Genomic DNA, 14871 nt, shown 5'->3' on the forward strand with positions numbered 1-14871 from the left:
ACACGCCGCCTACGGCTCCGGCTTCGCCGCTCCGGCGCGTGCCGGTTGCCTCTGCAGCTCCTCCCTCTTCTAGTCCGTCCCGCGGCGGAGTCTCTGTCCTCCCTCCCGCCCTGCGCTCCCGGCTCCCGGCGGGCGAGATGGCGGAGGCCGTGGAGCGCACAGACGAGCTCGTCCGCGAGTACCTGCTCTTCCGCGGCTTCACGCACACCCTGCGGCAGCTGGACGCGGAGATCAAGGCGGACAAGGAGAAGGGGTTCCGGGTGAGGAGGCCGCCGGGGCTCCGGGGACCCCCGGCGAGGCGGGGGCGGGGGCCGAGGAGCGCGAGCAGCCGGTGGACACGACCGGACGCGGGAGGCATCTCCGGCCCAGCGGCGGCCGAGCTTCCACGTGTGTGAGCCGAGGAGCCCCGGCTCTCTGGCTTAGCAAGTTTGGGTTCTGCCTCAGCGGTGCTCGTTGGTTTGGGCTGCCGCTTCTCCGGAAACAGGCTCCTCGCTCACCTGCCCCGCTGGCCTTCAGGCATTTATTAAGCGCCTGCTGTGTGCATGGGCACTGAGGTGGGAGGGGGCCGGGTGGCAGATTCTCGTCAGCTTAGTTCCCTATGTGGTCAGGGGAGTGGCATCCTCGGGTGACTTTGCGAATAGCAGATGCGCGAATGCCAAATTACACTCAGCTGCTATTAAACGCCTTCGGTATTCGAGGCATAGGTCTAGGACGGTCTGGGACACCAAGGCAGAATGGATACTACTCTCCCCTCCCCCCGGAGTTTACCTCCCTTCCGAGATCACATCCAGTTTATCCTGTATAGATCTTGTGTACGTGTACGTGTGTGTGTTTGGGTGGATAGATGGGTGGCAAGGGCGGGGGGGTCCTTTCCAGCTCTAAACCTGTGATGCTGTGTCTGTTTTCTGCTTTGTAGCAAGCACTTACTACGGGCCAGGCCCTGTGCCGAGTGCTGAGGATACAAAGAAGGGCAAAAAAACACAGAGCCTGGCCCGTACGTAGGAAGTGCTTGCTGACCAAAATACAGATGATAGCGTCATAAGTTTAATGCCGGAAAGGAACTTGGAGGTGTCCTCCCCACATTATACAAATGAGGAAACTGAGGCCTAGAGGGGTCATACAGCTAGCAAATGTCAGAATTTGAACCCAAGTATTTTTGCTCTAGGTCCAGCATTCTATCCACTCCACCACCAGGCTGCCTCTCCAAAGAAAATAGGAGGAGGGAGAGAATACTGAGGACTGGGGGGGGTTCAGTAAAGGCTTCTGGTTGGAGTTAGCACAGGAACTGAGCCTTGTGAAAGAAAGCTGGAGATTCTAAGGAAAGTGAAGGAGGAGATTGTTTTTGGGCAGAGGCCAGAAATGGAATGCTCAATTCAGGGAACAAGCTGGCCAGCTTGACTAGAATGTAAATAGAAAGAAGTAATGTGAAATGAGTTTAAAAAAATATAGGCTGCACTGAGGGACTTAGTTCCCCACATCTCAAAGATGCATCCAGAGGACCTAGGATAGAATTTTTTTTTTAATAATAAATTTATTTATTTATTTTTAGTTTTCAACATTCACTTCAATGAGGTTTTGAGTTCCATATTTTCTCCCCATCTCTTCCCTCCCCCCACCCCCAAGATGGCATGTAAATTGATATAGGCTCAACATACACCTTTAGGATAGAATTTTACAGCTGGAAAGGACATTAGTGATTCTTATCATAGTTTATGCCCTTCATTTTACAGGTGGCTAAGTGAATTACTCAAGTTCCCAGCGAAAGATTTTGGTGGAGCCTGAACTAGAACTCAGGTCAAAAGACTTTGTAACTATGGTGTTGAACCAAATATCTAAAGTCAATTAAATTTAAAAAAATTAAACCACCCTTTTTTCAAGAGTGACTGAAGCTTTTATAAATAAGTGTTAACGTTTTTATGGTGAAAGGCTCAGCAAATTTCTTTTGATGGTCAGAAGCCTTCACAGAAGAAAGAGACTGAATTAATTGAAGTCCTATTTCTTGCTGTCCCTGTCCATCTGTTTTTCTTTCCCATGCTCTTAGGTGGATAAGATTGTGGATCAGTTGCAGCAATTAATGCAAGTTTATGACCTGGCAGCACTTCGAGATTATTGGAGCTACCTTGAACGTCGTCTCTTTAGCCGATTGGAGGATGTATATCGGCCTGCTGTCAACAAACTGAAGACCAGCTTGTTTCGTTTTTATCTCATCTATACAATCCAGGTGCCTAGGGTTTGGGGGCTTTGCCTGAAGCAAATGCGATTTATCTTCCATAAAGAGGAAACGTTATCAGAAAAAGATTTTAATTGAACCTCGAAAGAGGATCCTGAAAGTGGCTATGAGGCAGGCGGACCTCTCTGTTCTTCATTAGTGTCGGTGTAGAACCTTAAACCTCAGTCTGCCTCTCTGGTTCCTATTTCTCTCTTCCCTTCAAGTCCTAGGCTCTCTTTTTCCTCCTACATAGTTGTAAAGCTTTTCCCCTGCCTGAGGAACAGATACTTTTTTACATGAAAATTAGAAAGGAATTGTTTACAGGTTGTTATTTTGCATTCATTGGGTCTCTTTAAACCACACTTGAAAACAGTAATGTGCCTGAGCTCAGTCAGTGTCTATTTCCTTCATGATATCTGGAGGAGTGACTTTGGGGCCTTGGGGTAGTAAGTAGTTTGAATTAGTAGTAGAGGCTTCAGGATTGCTCTTTGATGTATAGTATATACATAGACTATATATATAATGTATACATATAGTAAAGAAGAATCTAACTCCTTGACTCTCTTTTTTCTCTTTTGTGTCACTGGCAGACAAACAGAAATGATAAAGCTCAGGAGTTCTTTGTGAAGCAGGCCACTGAACTCCAGAACCAAGCAGAGTGGAAGGATTGGTTCATCCTACCCTTTCTCCCATCTCCAGATACCAACCCTACCTTTGCCACTTACTTCTCCCGGCAGTGGGCTGACACTTTCATTGTGTCCCTCCACAACTTCTTGAGTGTCCTGTTTCACTGCATGCATATCCTTCCACCTGTTTGGGAGTGGCTAATGGGGAGGACTTCTTGGAATGATTGTTCCTATAGGCTCTCCCTGAGCCACTCTGGACAGTTCCAGCTGTTGCTTTTGCAGCTGGTGTTTTTATTTTCACAGTGCTTTATCATTTTAATATGTAAAATATTATATGAAGTACATTGCATCATGTTTGAGAGGCAGCAAAGTGTAATGGATAGTAATGTCCTTGGAATCGGGAAGACCTGGCCTCAAGTGCCGCCTCTGCCCCTTGCCAGCTGTGTGAACATGAGCAAGTCATTGGATCTCTGATCCTCAAGCAACTCTCAAAATGAAGTTATTTACTACCACAGACCCCTGAAGGGTCAGAGTTCTGCTGCCATGCTTCTTAAAACTTGTCAGGGAGTGTCTTGTAGGAAGGATTAGGGTACTACTGTTGAACAGTAGACCATGTTACCTGGATCATAGTTTTCTCCTCTCAGTCATGGAAACTAAAGTAGCCAAATAGAGAAGAAGTCGATTACCTAGCTGACAGGGGTGGGGAACCTGCAGCCTCGAGGCCACACATGGCCCTCTAGGTCCTTAAGTGTGGCCCTTTGATCACATTGGAGCAGAACCTGCCGCTATTGAGGGTACTACATGCTCTCAGGGAAGTAAGTTGACTTATACATGATAACCTAGAAATATAGTTTAAAACAGAATGAGAATTAGAATTTCTTCCCTTTTGGTTAATCTCAGTTTTTACTCTAATTCTGGCAACAAATGGAACTCTTTTACTGAGATCCTTGGGAAGAAGACAGCAATTACAGGAATATGATAGAATAGGTTTGGGTTTTTTGTTTAAATCTAGATGGCCATTTAGTTTCTCTTTAGTTCTTTTTAATCACTGAAGGTGGCTGCCTAAGATCTATAAAGCACATGGCCTTCATTCTCTCTTCTCTTGCCTTGAAATACTAGAGAGAAAAGGGGAGGCTTTCTTTTGAATTAGGACACCTGGTGAAGTACTGATAAGTCCCTAGTTAGCAAGTCCCACCCCTTGGGTGCTGTCTCTGCCTTTGGGAAGAACCATTTTCTTGTGGGGTTGAGAAAGACTTCTCATTTGGTTTGGCCCTTATCTTCCAAGTGTTCTTTCCCTTGTTCCTGCCCTTATTTCTGCAAGAGATCTTGGAGAGAAGGTATTGGTTACTTGGGTCAGGAGCAGTCATGGCGTGAACATTTGCCTGTTCAAGAGAAATGGCTGCTGTGTATTTGTCAGACTGTTTTGGTGAAAGGGAATAGAAAGCCGATAGCTTAAAGGCAGGAAGCAGTTTTAGATGAAAATGTGGTGTTGGGAAAAGCTTTGCTTTAAGAAAAAATTAAATCTTCGTCAGTTCATAGAGCTAGAGCTGAGAGTGAACTCAGAAGGTGTCCAGACTAACCTCCTCACTTAACAGGTGAGGAAACTAAGGCCCAGGCTTATTAAATGACTTGTCTGAAGTCATACAGCTATTAAATATCTGAGGCAGGATTTGAACTCAGATCTTTTTGACTCCCATGTCCAGCCTTTAACCCTTTACCAAGTTGCCTTAATGTTTTGTTGATGCTTTTTAAAAAAGCAATATTGCCACTTTCCAGTGCTTTCATTTATCCCTCCTACCCCAATAAGACCTTCCCTTACAACGGAGAAGTATGATTAAACAAAAGAAATCAACAGCTGGCCGTGTCTGATTATGTATGCCTCATTCCATACCTGTAACCCACCACCCCTTCACTAAGAGGAGGGAAGTGTGTTTCCCCAATAGTTTGCTGACATCACTGCATTGATGAGAGTTCTGCTGCCTTCCTTTGTATTTGTCTGCTATCTTTCATTGTTGTTTTCTTTTATATTAGTGCTGTCTATTTTTCTGGCTGTTTAAACTTTGTTTTCTCTGTTTTGACTGAGGCTGTTAGGTTAGGATGTTAGGAAGTAAGGACTGTTTGTCCTAAACCAAAAATGTGAATGCAGGTAGATGTCTGGGTTATTGTACAAGCTCAAGAACACTTTGTCATACAGTGTTGTAAATGATGCAAATGGATGACCCTTTTCCTCCATCTGATAGATTTTCACATTTCTCAGCAGACCAATTGGCCACATGCCTGCTGAGTCACAAGACTCCCAAGATCTCATCCAGTCAACTGCCTGTTGTTAGCTAGCTAAGGCCTGGGGCCTGTAAATTTGTTTTTTTAAAAAAATGATCACTGTAAAAAACATTCAAATGTAAAAAAGTAAAAATTTCTGTCATTTGGCTTTTTAACGTCTGTATTTTCTGGCCAGGAAAACTTCTGTGTGCTCCTAAGAAGTGTTCTGATGGAAATCAGGCCAGTCGCAAAGTGTTAATAATAACAGCTGACATTTATACTGCATGGTAGAGTTTACAAATGGCTTTGCACTCCTTATCTCATTTGATCTTTATCTGATGAATTGTAGGTAGTATAAATATCCCCATTTTGCAGATGAAAAACAGGCTCAGAGAGGGGCGTAACTTGTTTAAGGTTACACAGCTGTAAAGTGACAGAGCTGCTATTCAGTCCTAGGTCTCTAATTCCAAGTCTAGTATTCTTTGACCCTCACCAGAGCTGCCACAGTCCAGAGTTTTATTAAACATTAAAAAATGTGCTCTGTAGCATTTACTTCATTAAACATCTGTAATGTGCCAGAGGGAGTTGGAATTGTTGGCGAATATTTTACAGGTGGGCTTATTCTTTAACTTGGTGCACCAGTGCCAGTTATCCTGAACTTTGAGGCTGAATGTCAGCGAACTTCTCAGGTACAAGAGGAAAACGAAGTTCTGCGTCAGAAGGTTTGTTCTGGTTTGTTCTGCTCGGCTTCTCACTCATTTGGAAGCACTTCCTTCTGCTTTCTGGGCATGTGATGAGGTAGCAGCAGTGGCCACGAGGAGGGGGTGGGGGAGGCCTCCTCTCCTGTTGTCAGGGGAGCTTGGCCACATGAATAGTTTGCAGAGTCTGAGGCCTCCACTGGTTGAGCATGAGAAACCATTTCAGTGTTTTTGTTTTCTGGGTACCATAAATTTGGATTGTTTTCAGCAGTGGAAATGGCTTCTGGGTAGCTCTTTGGCTTTTGGTTTCTTAGACTCAATCTAATATCCAGAGCTGGATCATATGTGTCCCGTAGCCTGAATAGTTTGAGGAGTTCCCTTTCATACCTGAAATGAGCAAGTTAGATCTAAAGGGAAAAACTAATGGCAGGTTGTTTAACCCTGAGACTTTAAAAATCTCTAGGTTTTTTGAGAAATAGGAATTTTGTCCTATTACCTTAGGTGGAGTAACTAAAAGAAACCATTTTAACTTTCTGACTTAAAAACTTCTCCAGCAAAGTGGTCTTTACCAAGTCTTCCCCACTTTCAGTGCTAATTTTTCTGGACGAAAAAATACTGAGAAATGGAGTGGGCCTGTTTGGTGCACCAGAGAGTAAATTGAAAAATGGGAAGACGTTAGTCATAGTTCTTGGCACCAGTTCATGTGGCACAGGTAAAAGTGAGTCTTTCTGTACATTGTACATTAAAGAAATACGAGAGGGAAAAGTGTTTTTAGGAGAGAATTGGCAGGGCTGTATCAAGAAGGAGGAGGTCTTGGTATATAAGCAATGCCTATTGCTGTTCCCAGGTGATATTTGTACCCCTATATAGCTTTCAGTTAGGCCTTAAAAACAAATTTATTGAGACGTAGTTGTGGATAGATGAACCAAAAAAGAACTAGAACTTTAATTGGGTGGAATACCAACATGCTAATGTCTGGGGCTTAAGTGCCTTTACCTTCTGAGACTTCTTCTTTATTTCCCAAGGTCCATTGGTGAGGGTATTCCCTTCCCCCTTGCAGGTGACATGCCCTCTAAGGAGACTCTGCTTGAGTTGCTGATGAGCCTCTTTAGTCTTAGCTAGGCTTCTTCTTGGATGAGGGGAGGTGTTTTCATCACGTTCATACTTGAAACCTGTTTCGCTTGGGAGGACCTACGTGTTTGCTCTGTTGGCATAGCTTTTGACGATCACCTCCATGTTGATTATAATGAGCTATTATTTCTGTAGCACTCAGTCTGCAGAGTGCTTTACATATGTCATCTCTTTTATTCTGTGAGGTGGGTGCTGTTATTCTCACTTCACAGTTGGGGAAGCCATTGTGCAGAGAAGTGAGGTAACTTTGTCAGGATTTCAAAACTAGGAAGCCTCAGAGATAGATCTGAACCCAGGACTTGCTTTTGTCCATTCTAGTACGCTAGCTGCTCCACCACCCTGCCTTGATGAATTTGAATGAAGACCTGTCCCAAATACTTATGGTCAAATTGTCAGACTACTGATAGTCATCGAATCTTTTTGATGGTCTCTCGGAGTTGGCTTCTTTCTTCCAGTTTTGGTTTTCCCTCCAAAGGAAATATGTTTGCTACCCTCTTACCCTTCCAGTAGTTACAATGTTGGGATCTCATGTTTTCTGTTTGTGACCAAAAGGGGGATCCTGCGTTTCCCAAATAGCAAGAGGTATGATTGTTGTATATGGAAAAATATCCTTTAATACCACAGACTGGTACCAAATGTGCTGGTTGGCAAGACGGTACTTGTATTGGTGTGGCAGACTTACTTTTTGAATTCTCTTTTAGAGAAGATGTTGTGGGATGATGAGATAGATTTATAGACCTGATAAAGCTAGAAAGCATCCTAGACCTGAGGGCAGATCAGGTAAGAATGCCTTCTAACTCAGCCCCATCCCTACATAGCTTTTTGCATTGCAAGCAGAAATCCATCGGATGAAGAAAGAAGAGCAGCAGCTTGAGGAGGAAGAGGCAGTGGTCCAACACAAACTCCCTCATTATGTGTCCAACATGGACCGCCTGGGAGACTCAGAACTGTGAGTTTAAGTGGCATTTACTCAATTGGGAAGAATTAAGTAGTTCTTATCTTTGTACTTTTTTTCTCCTTTTTACCCTATGGTATTATCTTAGTAATGCCTTTGTTTCATTATTCTACCCTAAACACTGTGCCTTACTCGGTTGAGGGAACTATCCCAGAAGGTCTTTTCAACTTGTACCGTCGTCTTTCTTTCAGAGACTTATGAGCTCAGCCTTCTGTATTCTTAGTACGGCTCTCTAATGTAGGTTGCCTGCATGGGGTTGTATGAAGTTTTAGATGAGAAAATGAGATGGTATACACTCTGTAGTGACCTTAAGAAATAGCCAGCCAAAGCAGAGCCTTTTATTGATGAAACCTTCTTAGTTTCTTAACACTGGAGCTCTGTAAGAAAGATAGAGAAGTTATGCTCTCATCCCAGATAAGCAGCAGATTCCATTAATACTCAGAGTCAGCACCAAGAAAGCTAATAGCTTGGAGCTTGCCAACTTATCCAAACAGCTTGAGCCCTGATAGGAGAGAAAACCTTATATATCCCCAGTAGCTCTGTGGTCCTGCCGTGCCTTCCTCCTTCAACCCCATAACAACATTGTGTTTCTGTTTTGGCCAGTGTCATGGTATGTAGCCAGAGGAGTGCTTCACTTTCCCATTCCCCCAAGATGGGGTTCTTCTCTGCCCTGTTGCCTCAGAGTAAGAAGAGTCCGTCCAGAGTGTCTCCAGCTCCGGGTCTCCCTCAGGCACAGTCCTCAGTGAAAAAAGAGTTAGCTAACAGTCAGGTGAGTGTCTAATTTCTACCTCCTATGCACTGGTTCCCAAACACGTCTCTGACATCTAACGATATTTCAAAAGTATCTGATCACTTTTTTATATTTATCTTCACAGTCTACATTAGAGCCTAGGTTTTTACCTTAAGGTTGTGTCTTTTCTTTTTTTTTTCTTCTTGCGGCTTCTTTGATATTAGTATTGCAGCATTGGGATAAGTAGAGGAGCCGAGGGGATGAGGAAGGGGAAGGTGTCATATTCCCTTTTCATCTCAAGTCTTTGATTCTGACAGTGAAATCAGAGCTTTGCCATTGATAATTGTGTGGCATTCTTCTTAAGTTTTGGCTAACTCTTGAGATTCACTGCTGCCTTTCAAGTTGATTGAGAGCAGCTATAACTATGTCATAGACTAGTCTTTGAAACTTTCCTTCCCCTTTCTAATATTGTAGTCAGCAGCCTATAGTGCTTGTGACTGAAGAATGAATTTTAAAATCTGTGAAAATTTAGATATGTAAAATCAAAATCTGCTGGGGAATAAATTTCGTCATAGCAGGCCCTAGAACTAAAGTGTTCCTCCTTCAAACCAGGAAGTATTTGCTGATTCGATAAAGGATTTTCACCTTTTGAAATCCCCTGGAAGTTTGCAAGGTACTTGCTTCTGTGCCAACTGTCGTCTAATGATCAGAATGCCCTACTGAGATTTTTTTTCCCCCAAGGAGATAGTACCTGCTGTAGTGAAAGTTGATAGAATTTATTTAGATAAGTGTCTCTTAAACTGTCACACCGTATTGGTTGAGTGGGATTGCTCTGCATTGCTCTCAGAGTCAGGTAATCACAAGCACCGCTTAAAGTCAGTGGAGTGTCTTGGGTGGGGCCGTGTTCCTAGGGTGTTTGGCTTGTTGTTCCTAGGGCCACTACGTGGTGGTTTCTATTTTGCTCTAGTTCATTATTGGCAAATTGGGGTGAAAAGTAGTCAGCTGTTTCATTATCCTGACTAATGTTTATTTAATACTTACTAAGTATGAAGCACTTTACAATTATTATTTCATTTGACCCACACAACAAGGAAGGTGCTATTATTATCCTCATTTACAGATAAGGAAGCAGAGGAAAACAGTATTAAGTGACTTGCCCAGGGTCACACAGCTAGCAGGTGTCTGAGGCTGGATTTGTACTCAGGTCTGACTCTAGGCCCAGAGCTCTATCCATTGCTCTGCCTAGCTGTCCCTACGTGTAGGGGATGTGGTTAGCAGTGAGTACTGGAACAGTGTACCTTGACCATTTTGAATGAAAAATGCCATGGAAATGAGAAGTTGCAAACAATTTAATAAAAAAGGTGGTGTTTTCCTCCTCATTGACCCTGATGTGAACTCTTCCTCCTTGCAGCTTTGCCCCTTTGGCTTCACTGTACTGTCTGTTTTCTCTTCCTTCCTTTGGTAGCTTTTTCTGTCTCCTTTCTTGACACCGAAATGTTATTTTCTTAAAATTCTGTCCTTTGCCTTTTCTCTCTTTCGATAGTATCTCCCTTGGTAAGTTTGCCTCTGTACTCAGCTCCCAAACATCATTGGTTTAACAAAGTCCCAAGTTAACACTGTGGCTTCAAACCCTGGGTGCGTCAGAAACAGAATTAGAGAAATCAGGAGGAGAAGCTGGCTTTGGGGAGATGAATTTGGTTTTGGACATGCATAGTTTGAGATGTCAGGAGAATAATTCCAGTTGAAGGCCTGGAAATGCAGGCCTGGAACTTATATACCTTAGCCCATACCTATACCACCCACTCTTATACCTGCACACCTCCAGCCACACCCAGTCTGTATATAAGTGTGTGCATGCACATGGTATAACACACATGCACATATAACATGCATGTATGTATACACATGCACATGTACAATACTATATTGTGTGTATAATACACATACATATATGTGTGCATATGACTTTTTGTCTCTCCTTCTCCTTACCCCGATCCCTCCCTACACAGAATGTGAAAACTAGATTTATCTCCCCCACATTAGTTTCTCTTCCTGACTGCTCTTTTCTTTCTCTTTTCCTCCATCCAGTTAGTTCTGTTGGTTGTTTTTTTTTTCTGAATGTTATCTCTCATATGTTACCTCTGCCACCTGTTTCATTCAGTCTCTGAATTGGTATTCCAGTCCTTTTTAAAAAATTTTTTAAAAAATTTCTTTAGTTTTCAGCATTCACTTTTATAAGATTTTGAGTTCCAAATTTTTTCCCCTCCCCAAGATGGCATGCAATCTGACATAGGCCATAACCTATATCATATACAATCATATCAAATATATTTCCACATTAGTCATGTTGTGAAAGAAGAATCAGAACAAAGGGGAAAAGCCATAAGAAAGAGGAAAAAGAGAAAAGAGTATGCTTTGATCTGCATTCAGTCTCCACAGTTCCAGGCATGGAGCGCTAGCCAGAGAGAATGTCTAGAGCTGAGAGCTGGAGTGTGATTTAAGTAAGTCATGGATTGGGGTTTATCAGACCTTGGTTTATTGAGTTTCATTACTTCTGATTCTCCTTTGTCTAGTCTATTCCATTGATCTACTTCTCTTTTAATCAGTACCAAATGGTTTGGATGACCACTGCTTTGTCATATAGAATAGCAAAACTTCTTTTCTTCTAAAGTCACAATAATCATTGGAAAAATAATTGAAAGTACCACGTATGTTTCTTCCCCATTATTTAGATTCGTAGAATTTAGAGCTGGGAAGGATATTAAAGATGATCTATAATCATCTTATTTTACAAAGGAGTAACCATGGGTCCAGAAAGATTAAGTAATTTGGCCAACCATAAGTCCCAGATCCAGATCCTCAGGTACCCTCCCTCTCATAAAGCATTGCTTTTTCAAATTTACCATGTTGTCTTGGTGTCTTTAGAGAAATATTTTTTATTTCTTTTGATTCTCTTCCCAAATAAATAGAACAAATGGGTAGCAATTAGCGAATTTGAGTGTTTGCAGATTCTTTGTCTTAGACATGTACGTAAGGAAAGTAGCATATTTCCTGTTTGCCATAGCAGAATTTTTTCCTTCCAAATCTTGAACTGACTAGAATCCCTTACTTATCCTAGAATTTCTTTTAAACATTCTAGCTATCATAATAATCATTTTTAAATGCCACAGTTTCCACTGCCATCTTGCCCAGTCATATACACTTATCTAAGACCATGGAGAGTGCTGTGACACTTTTACATTTTAAAAAGGCTTTTGTGGGGGCTTTAAAAAAAAGTTTTTATTATCTTAGCATCTTCTAAATATTAATAGATGTCATTATTCCCAATTTGTAGATCTTGAAAACTAAGGAGAGAAGTGATGATACTGTTTTCATCATATGTAATTACTGTTAGAAGTCTAAATGGAAGCTTGAAAACCCAGATTCCCTGATTTACTTGTGGAACCACTGGGCTTCTGCTTGGCTGGAACAATGAAATTTAAACTTTCTGAAAAAAATAGACAGAAATACTAAATGAGAGCTGACGATAAGGCATTGATGACCCATGTTGTAGCTCTTCTTTCTGTTCTCCCAGCCATCTGTGGCCTGGGCATAGACTGAAATTGAATTTCCATTGTTATGATTCTTGTCTTCTAGATCCTTAAAGGAAAAGAAATCACAACAGGAGTCAGAGATGGAAAGAACTTCTTCAGTGGCTTATCAACTGGAGAGCCTGGCCTGGCCCATCATCGGCAGAAGCGCCTGCAGGATCATGGCAAGGAAAGAAAAGAGCTGTTATCCAAATCAGCTTTCCAGGTATGGCCCTCCACTACATAAGAACCAACAGCTGGTCTTCTGTATATTCCCTTAACAACTGTAGGTTATCCCAGAACATTGACAGAGAAGTTTTCCTTGTAGCTAAGATTTTATTTGTTAAGCCTATTCTTATTTCTTAGTCATGTAGAAATATTTGATGTTTTTTTTTACTTCATTTTGTTTGTGAGGGATTGTTGTTGCTTAATTAATTTAAACTGAATTTTGACAGGTCATTAGAGAGCATTTTTTGTGTCCTCTTTCCTCTCCGTCCCTTCCCCTCCTTTTTTTGGCTTGGCTCTTTTCCATGCTAGCATATCATGTAATGGTTATGATTGCCAGCTGTCATATGTAATATTTCTGTACGGGACCATATGTACAGAACTTAGGAAGGAGTCCTGTACTGTCACTACACTTAGTTGGGTTATAAGGACTCTAGCAGCTACACCTATTATGTGTATGGTCTGCTCTCATCAGCAACAAAAACTTTTAGATCTTTGATGAATGTGAAGAAGTGTAAGGACAGGGATCTGTATGTTTGACAAACAGTTGAGGAGAGGGCAAATGGTGTTCTGTTGCACTTAATGCTACAGTGATACATCACAGTTGGGTAAGGGAGAATAATTGAAATGGGGAAGTGGATCCATGTCACCAACCATGGAGAGGCTTGCCCAAAACTGCACATCGTCCTGAGTAAAGAAGTGACCCCAGGCCTGAAGGAGGTGGGGACAGTCTTAGAAGCCAAACCTTGAACTCAACTCTACCTGAAGTTTCTTTAAAGATACCGCTTGAGCGGTTGGTGGTAGATTTGTCTGTAAGTACCATCCTCTATCTGGGGTATTTTTTTACACCTCAATTAAGGTAGCTCTGAAAAGAGTTTTTGAATTTTCAAAGGAGACTGGAAGTTTATCACAGCCAGTTTGACTTGACTGTAGAGTGTATAAAGCAGTGTGCAGTAAGGCTGGAAAGGTAGATAGGGGCCAGGTTGTGAAGAATTACAAATAGAAGAGTTGGAAACAGAATATAGACAAGATGACTAATGTGGAAATATGTTTAACATGATTGTACCTGTATAACCTATATCAGATTGCTTGCTGTCTTAGGGAAAGGGGAAGGAGAGAGGGAGAAAAATTTTGAACTTAAAATTTTACAAAAATGAATGTTGAAAACTATTTCAGTATGTAATTGGAAAAAAATGCTATTAAGGTAAAAGAAAAGAAAATAGATTGTAGATCTCCTCTATATCTTACTCATTTCATTTGCTTGAGACAGGGTCCAGAGAAGAAAACAGAAGTTAGTGGCCCAGAGACCGAGCCTTCCCCAGAGCTCCATATTGAACAAGCAGACCTGATTACCAGAGCTTCTGGAGCTGGCATAGAAGGGAGTGGCTTCCAACCTGAGCAGCCTTTCATTGTATTGAGCCAGGAGGAGTATGGAGAACATCACTCTTCCATCATGCATTGCAGGTGAGCAACTTGGTTCGGCACAGCATAGAGGTGGCAGTGATGGAAAACCAGCCCACTGTCGAGATAGTCTTTCCTAGCTGGAATTTTCAATCTGTTGCCTTCACGGTAGCTAGTGGAAGCTGGCATTGCAGGGAAGGAAGCGAAGACTGACAGTAAGGATGGGAAGTTATTAGAGGGAAGTTGTGATATTATCCCCAAGATTTTAGAAAAAAATAGATGCCTAGGAATGCAGAAATCTTCAGGCCCCATCCTTCAAAGAGGTGGAGTTAAGTTGATGGTCTTTTGAGACTCTTTCCATTCTCATGATTCTGATTTTGATTGGCTGTACCCTACTTAATCTAATAGAGAATCATAGAAATGTAGGGTTAGAAGGAACTGTAGTCGTCATATGGTCCAGTCTTCTCCCAAAGTATGAATCCCAGCTGTAGTAGGATTACAAGTGTCATTTTCCTCTCTTTGAGACCTTCTCTTCAGTTGTGATAAGAGCTTAGGGAGAAAGTAGGCAGAGTGATTGATCAAAACTTTTGTTTTCTTAGGGTGTATTAGAGATTTCGTTAGGGTTTAGGGATTCCTAGGTTCTTAGAATTTAGGGTTTTCTTTGGGCTGGATTCTTAAATTTAGATAATTTAAGATACTACATTATTAATTAGATTAGGTATTTTTGAATTTAATCTTCCAGTATTAACCCTAGCAAATAGAAAATAATCTAAACTTTGTCAAGGAGAATTGTAAGATTAAGGAAAGAGGACACTGAAAATTATATATTTATATATCCTTTTTCTTCTTTAGAGTGGATTGCTCTGGGAGGAGGGTTGCTAGCCTAGATGTGGATGGAGTCATCAAGGTGTGGTCATTCAATCCTATCATGCAGACCAAAGCTTCTTCTATTTCCAAGTCACCACTTCTTTCTTTAGAATGGGCCACTAAGCGGGACAGGCTGGTGAGTAACCTTATTACCGGAGTTACCATTTTTGCAGCCTTTTTAATTTCCAAAAGCCTTTGTAT

At 41.9% G+C, this 14871-nt stretch overlaps 1 protein-coding gene across 2 annotated transcripts in view; it reads left to right on the forward strand.

The window, feature by feature from the left end:
• The window catches only part of WDR91 (WD repeat domain 91), a 31557-nt gene continuing 16686 nt past the window's right edge, over positions 1 to 14871 (forward strand). The window contains exons 1-9 of one of the 2 annotated variants that reach the window (XM_078153560.1): positions 1 to 260; positions 2042 to 2221; positions 2800 to 3006; positions 5733 to 5816; positions 7742 to 7872; positions 8482 to 8647; positions 12245 to 12403; positions 13673 to 13866; positions 14656 to 14806. In XM_078153560.1, the coding sequence (XP_078009686.1) occupies positions 138 to 260; positions 2042 to 2221; positions 2800 to 3006; positions 5733 to 5816; positions 7742 to 7872; positions 8482 to 8647; positions 12245 to 12403; positions 13673 to 13866; positions 14656 to 14806 (1395 nt within the window). In that variant the 5' untranslated portion in view covers positions 1 to 137. Of the gene's footprint in view, positions 261 to 2041; positions 2222 to 2799; positions 3007 to 5732; positions 5817 to 7741; positions 7873 to 8481; positions 8648 to 12244; positions 12404 to 13672; positions 13867 to 14655; positions 14807 to 14871 lie in introns of those variants that run through there. The other variant, XM_078153565.1, reaches the window with a different exon arrangement.

This window comes from Phascolarctos cinereus, unplaced genomic scaffold (assembly GCF_003287225.1).
Source record: "Phascolarctos cinereus isolate Bilbo 61053 unplaced genomic scaffold, phaCin_HiC Scaffold_1;HRSCAF=81, whole genome shotgun sequence".
NCBI classification, from domain to species: domain Eukaryota; kingdom Metazoa; phylum Chordata; class Mammalia; order Diprotodontia; family Phascolarctidae; genus Phascolarctos; species Phascolarctos cinereus.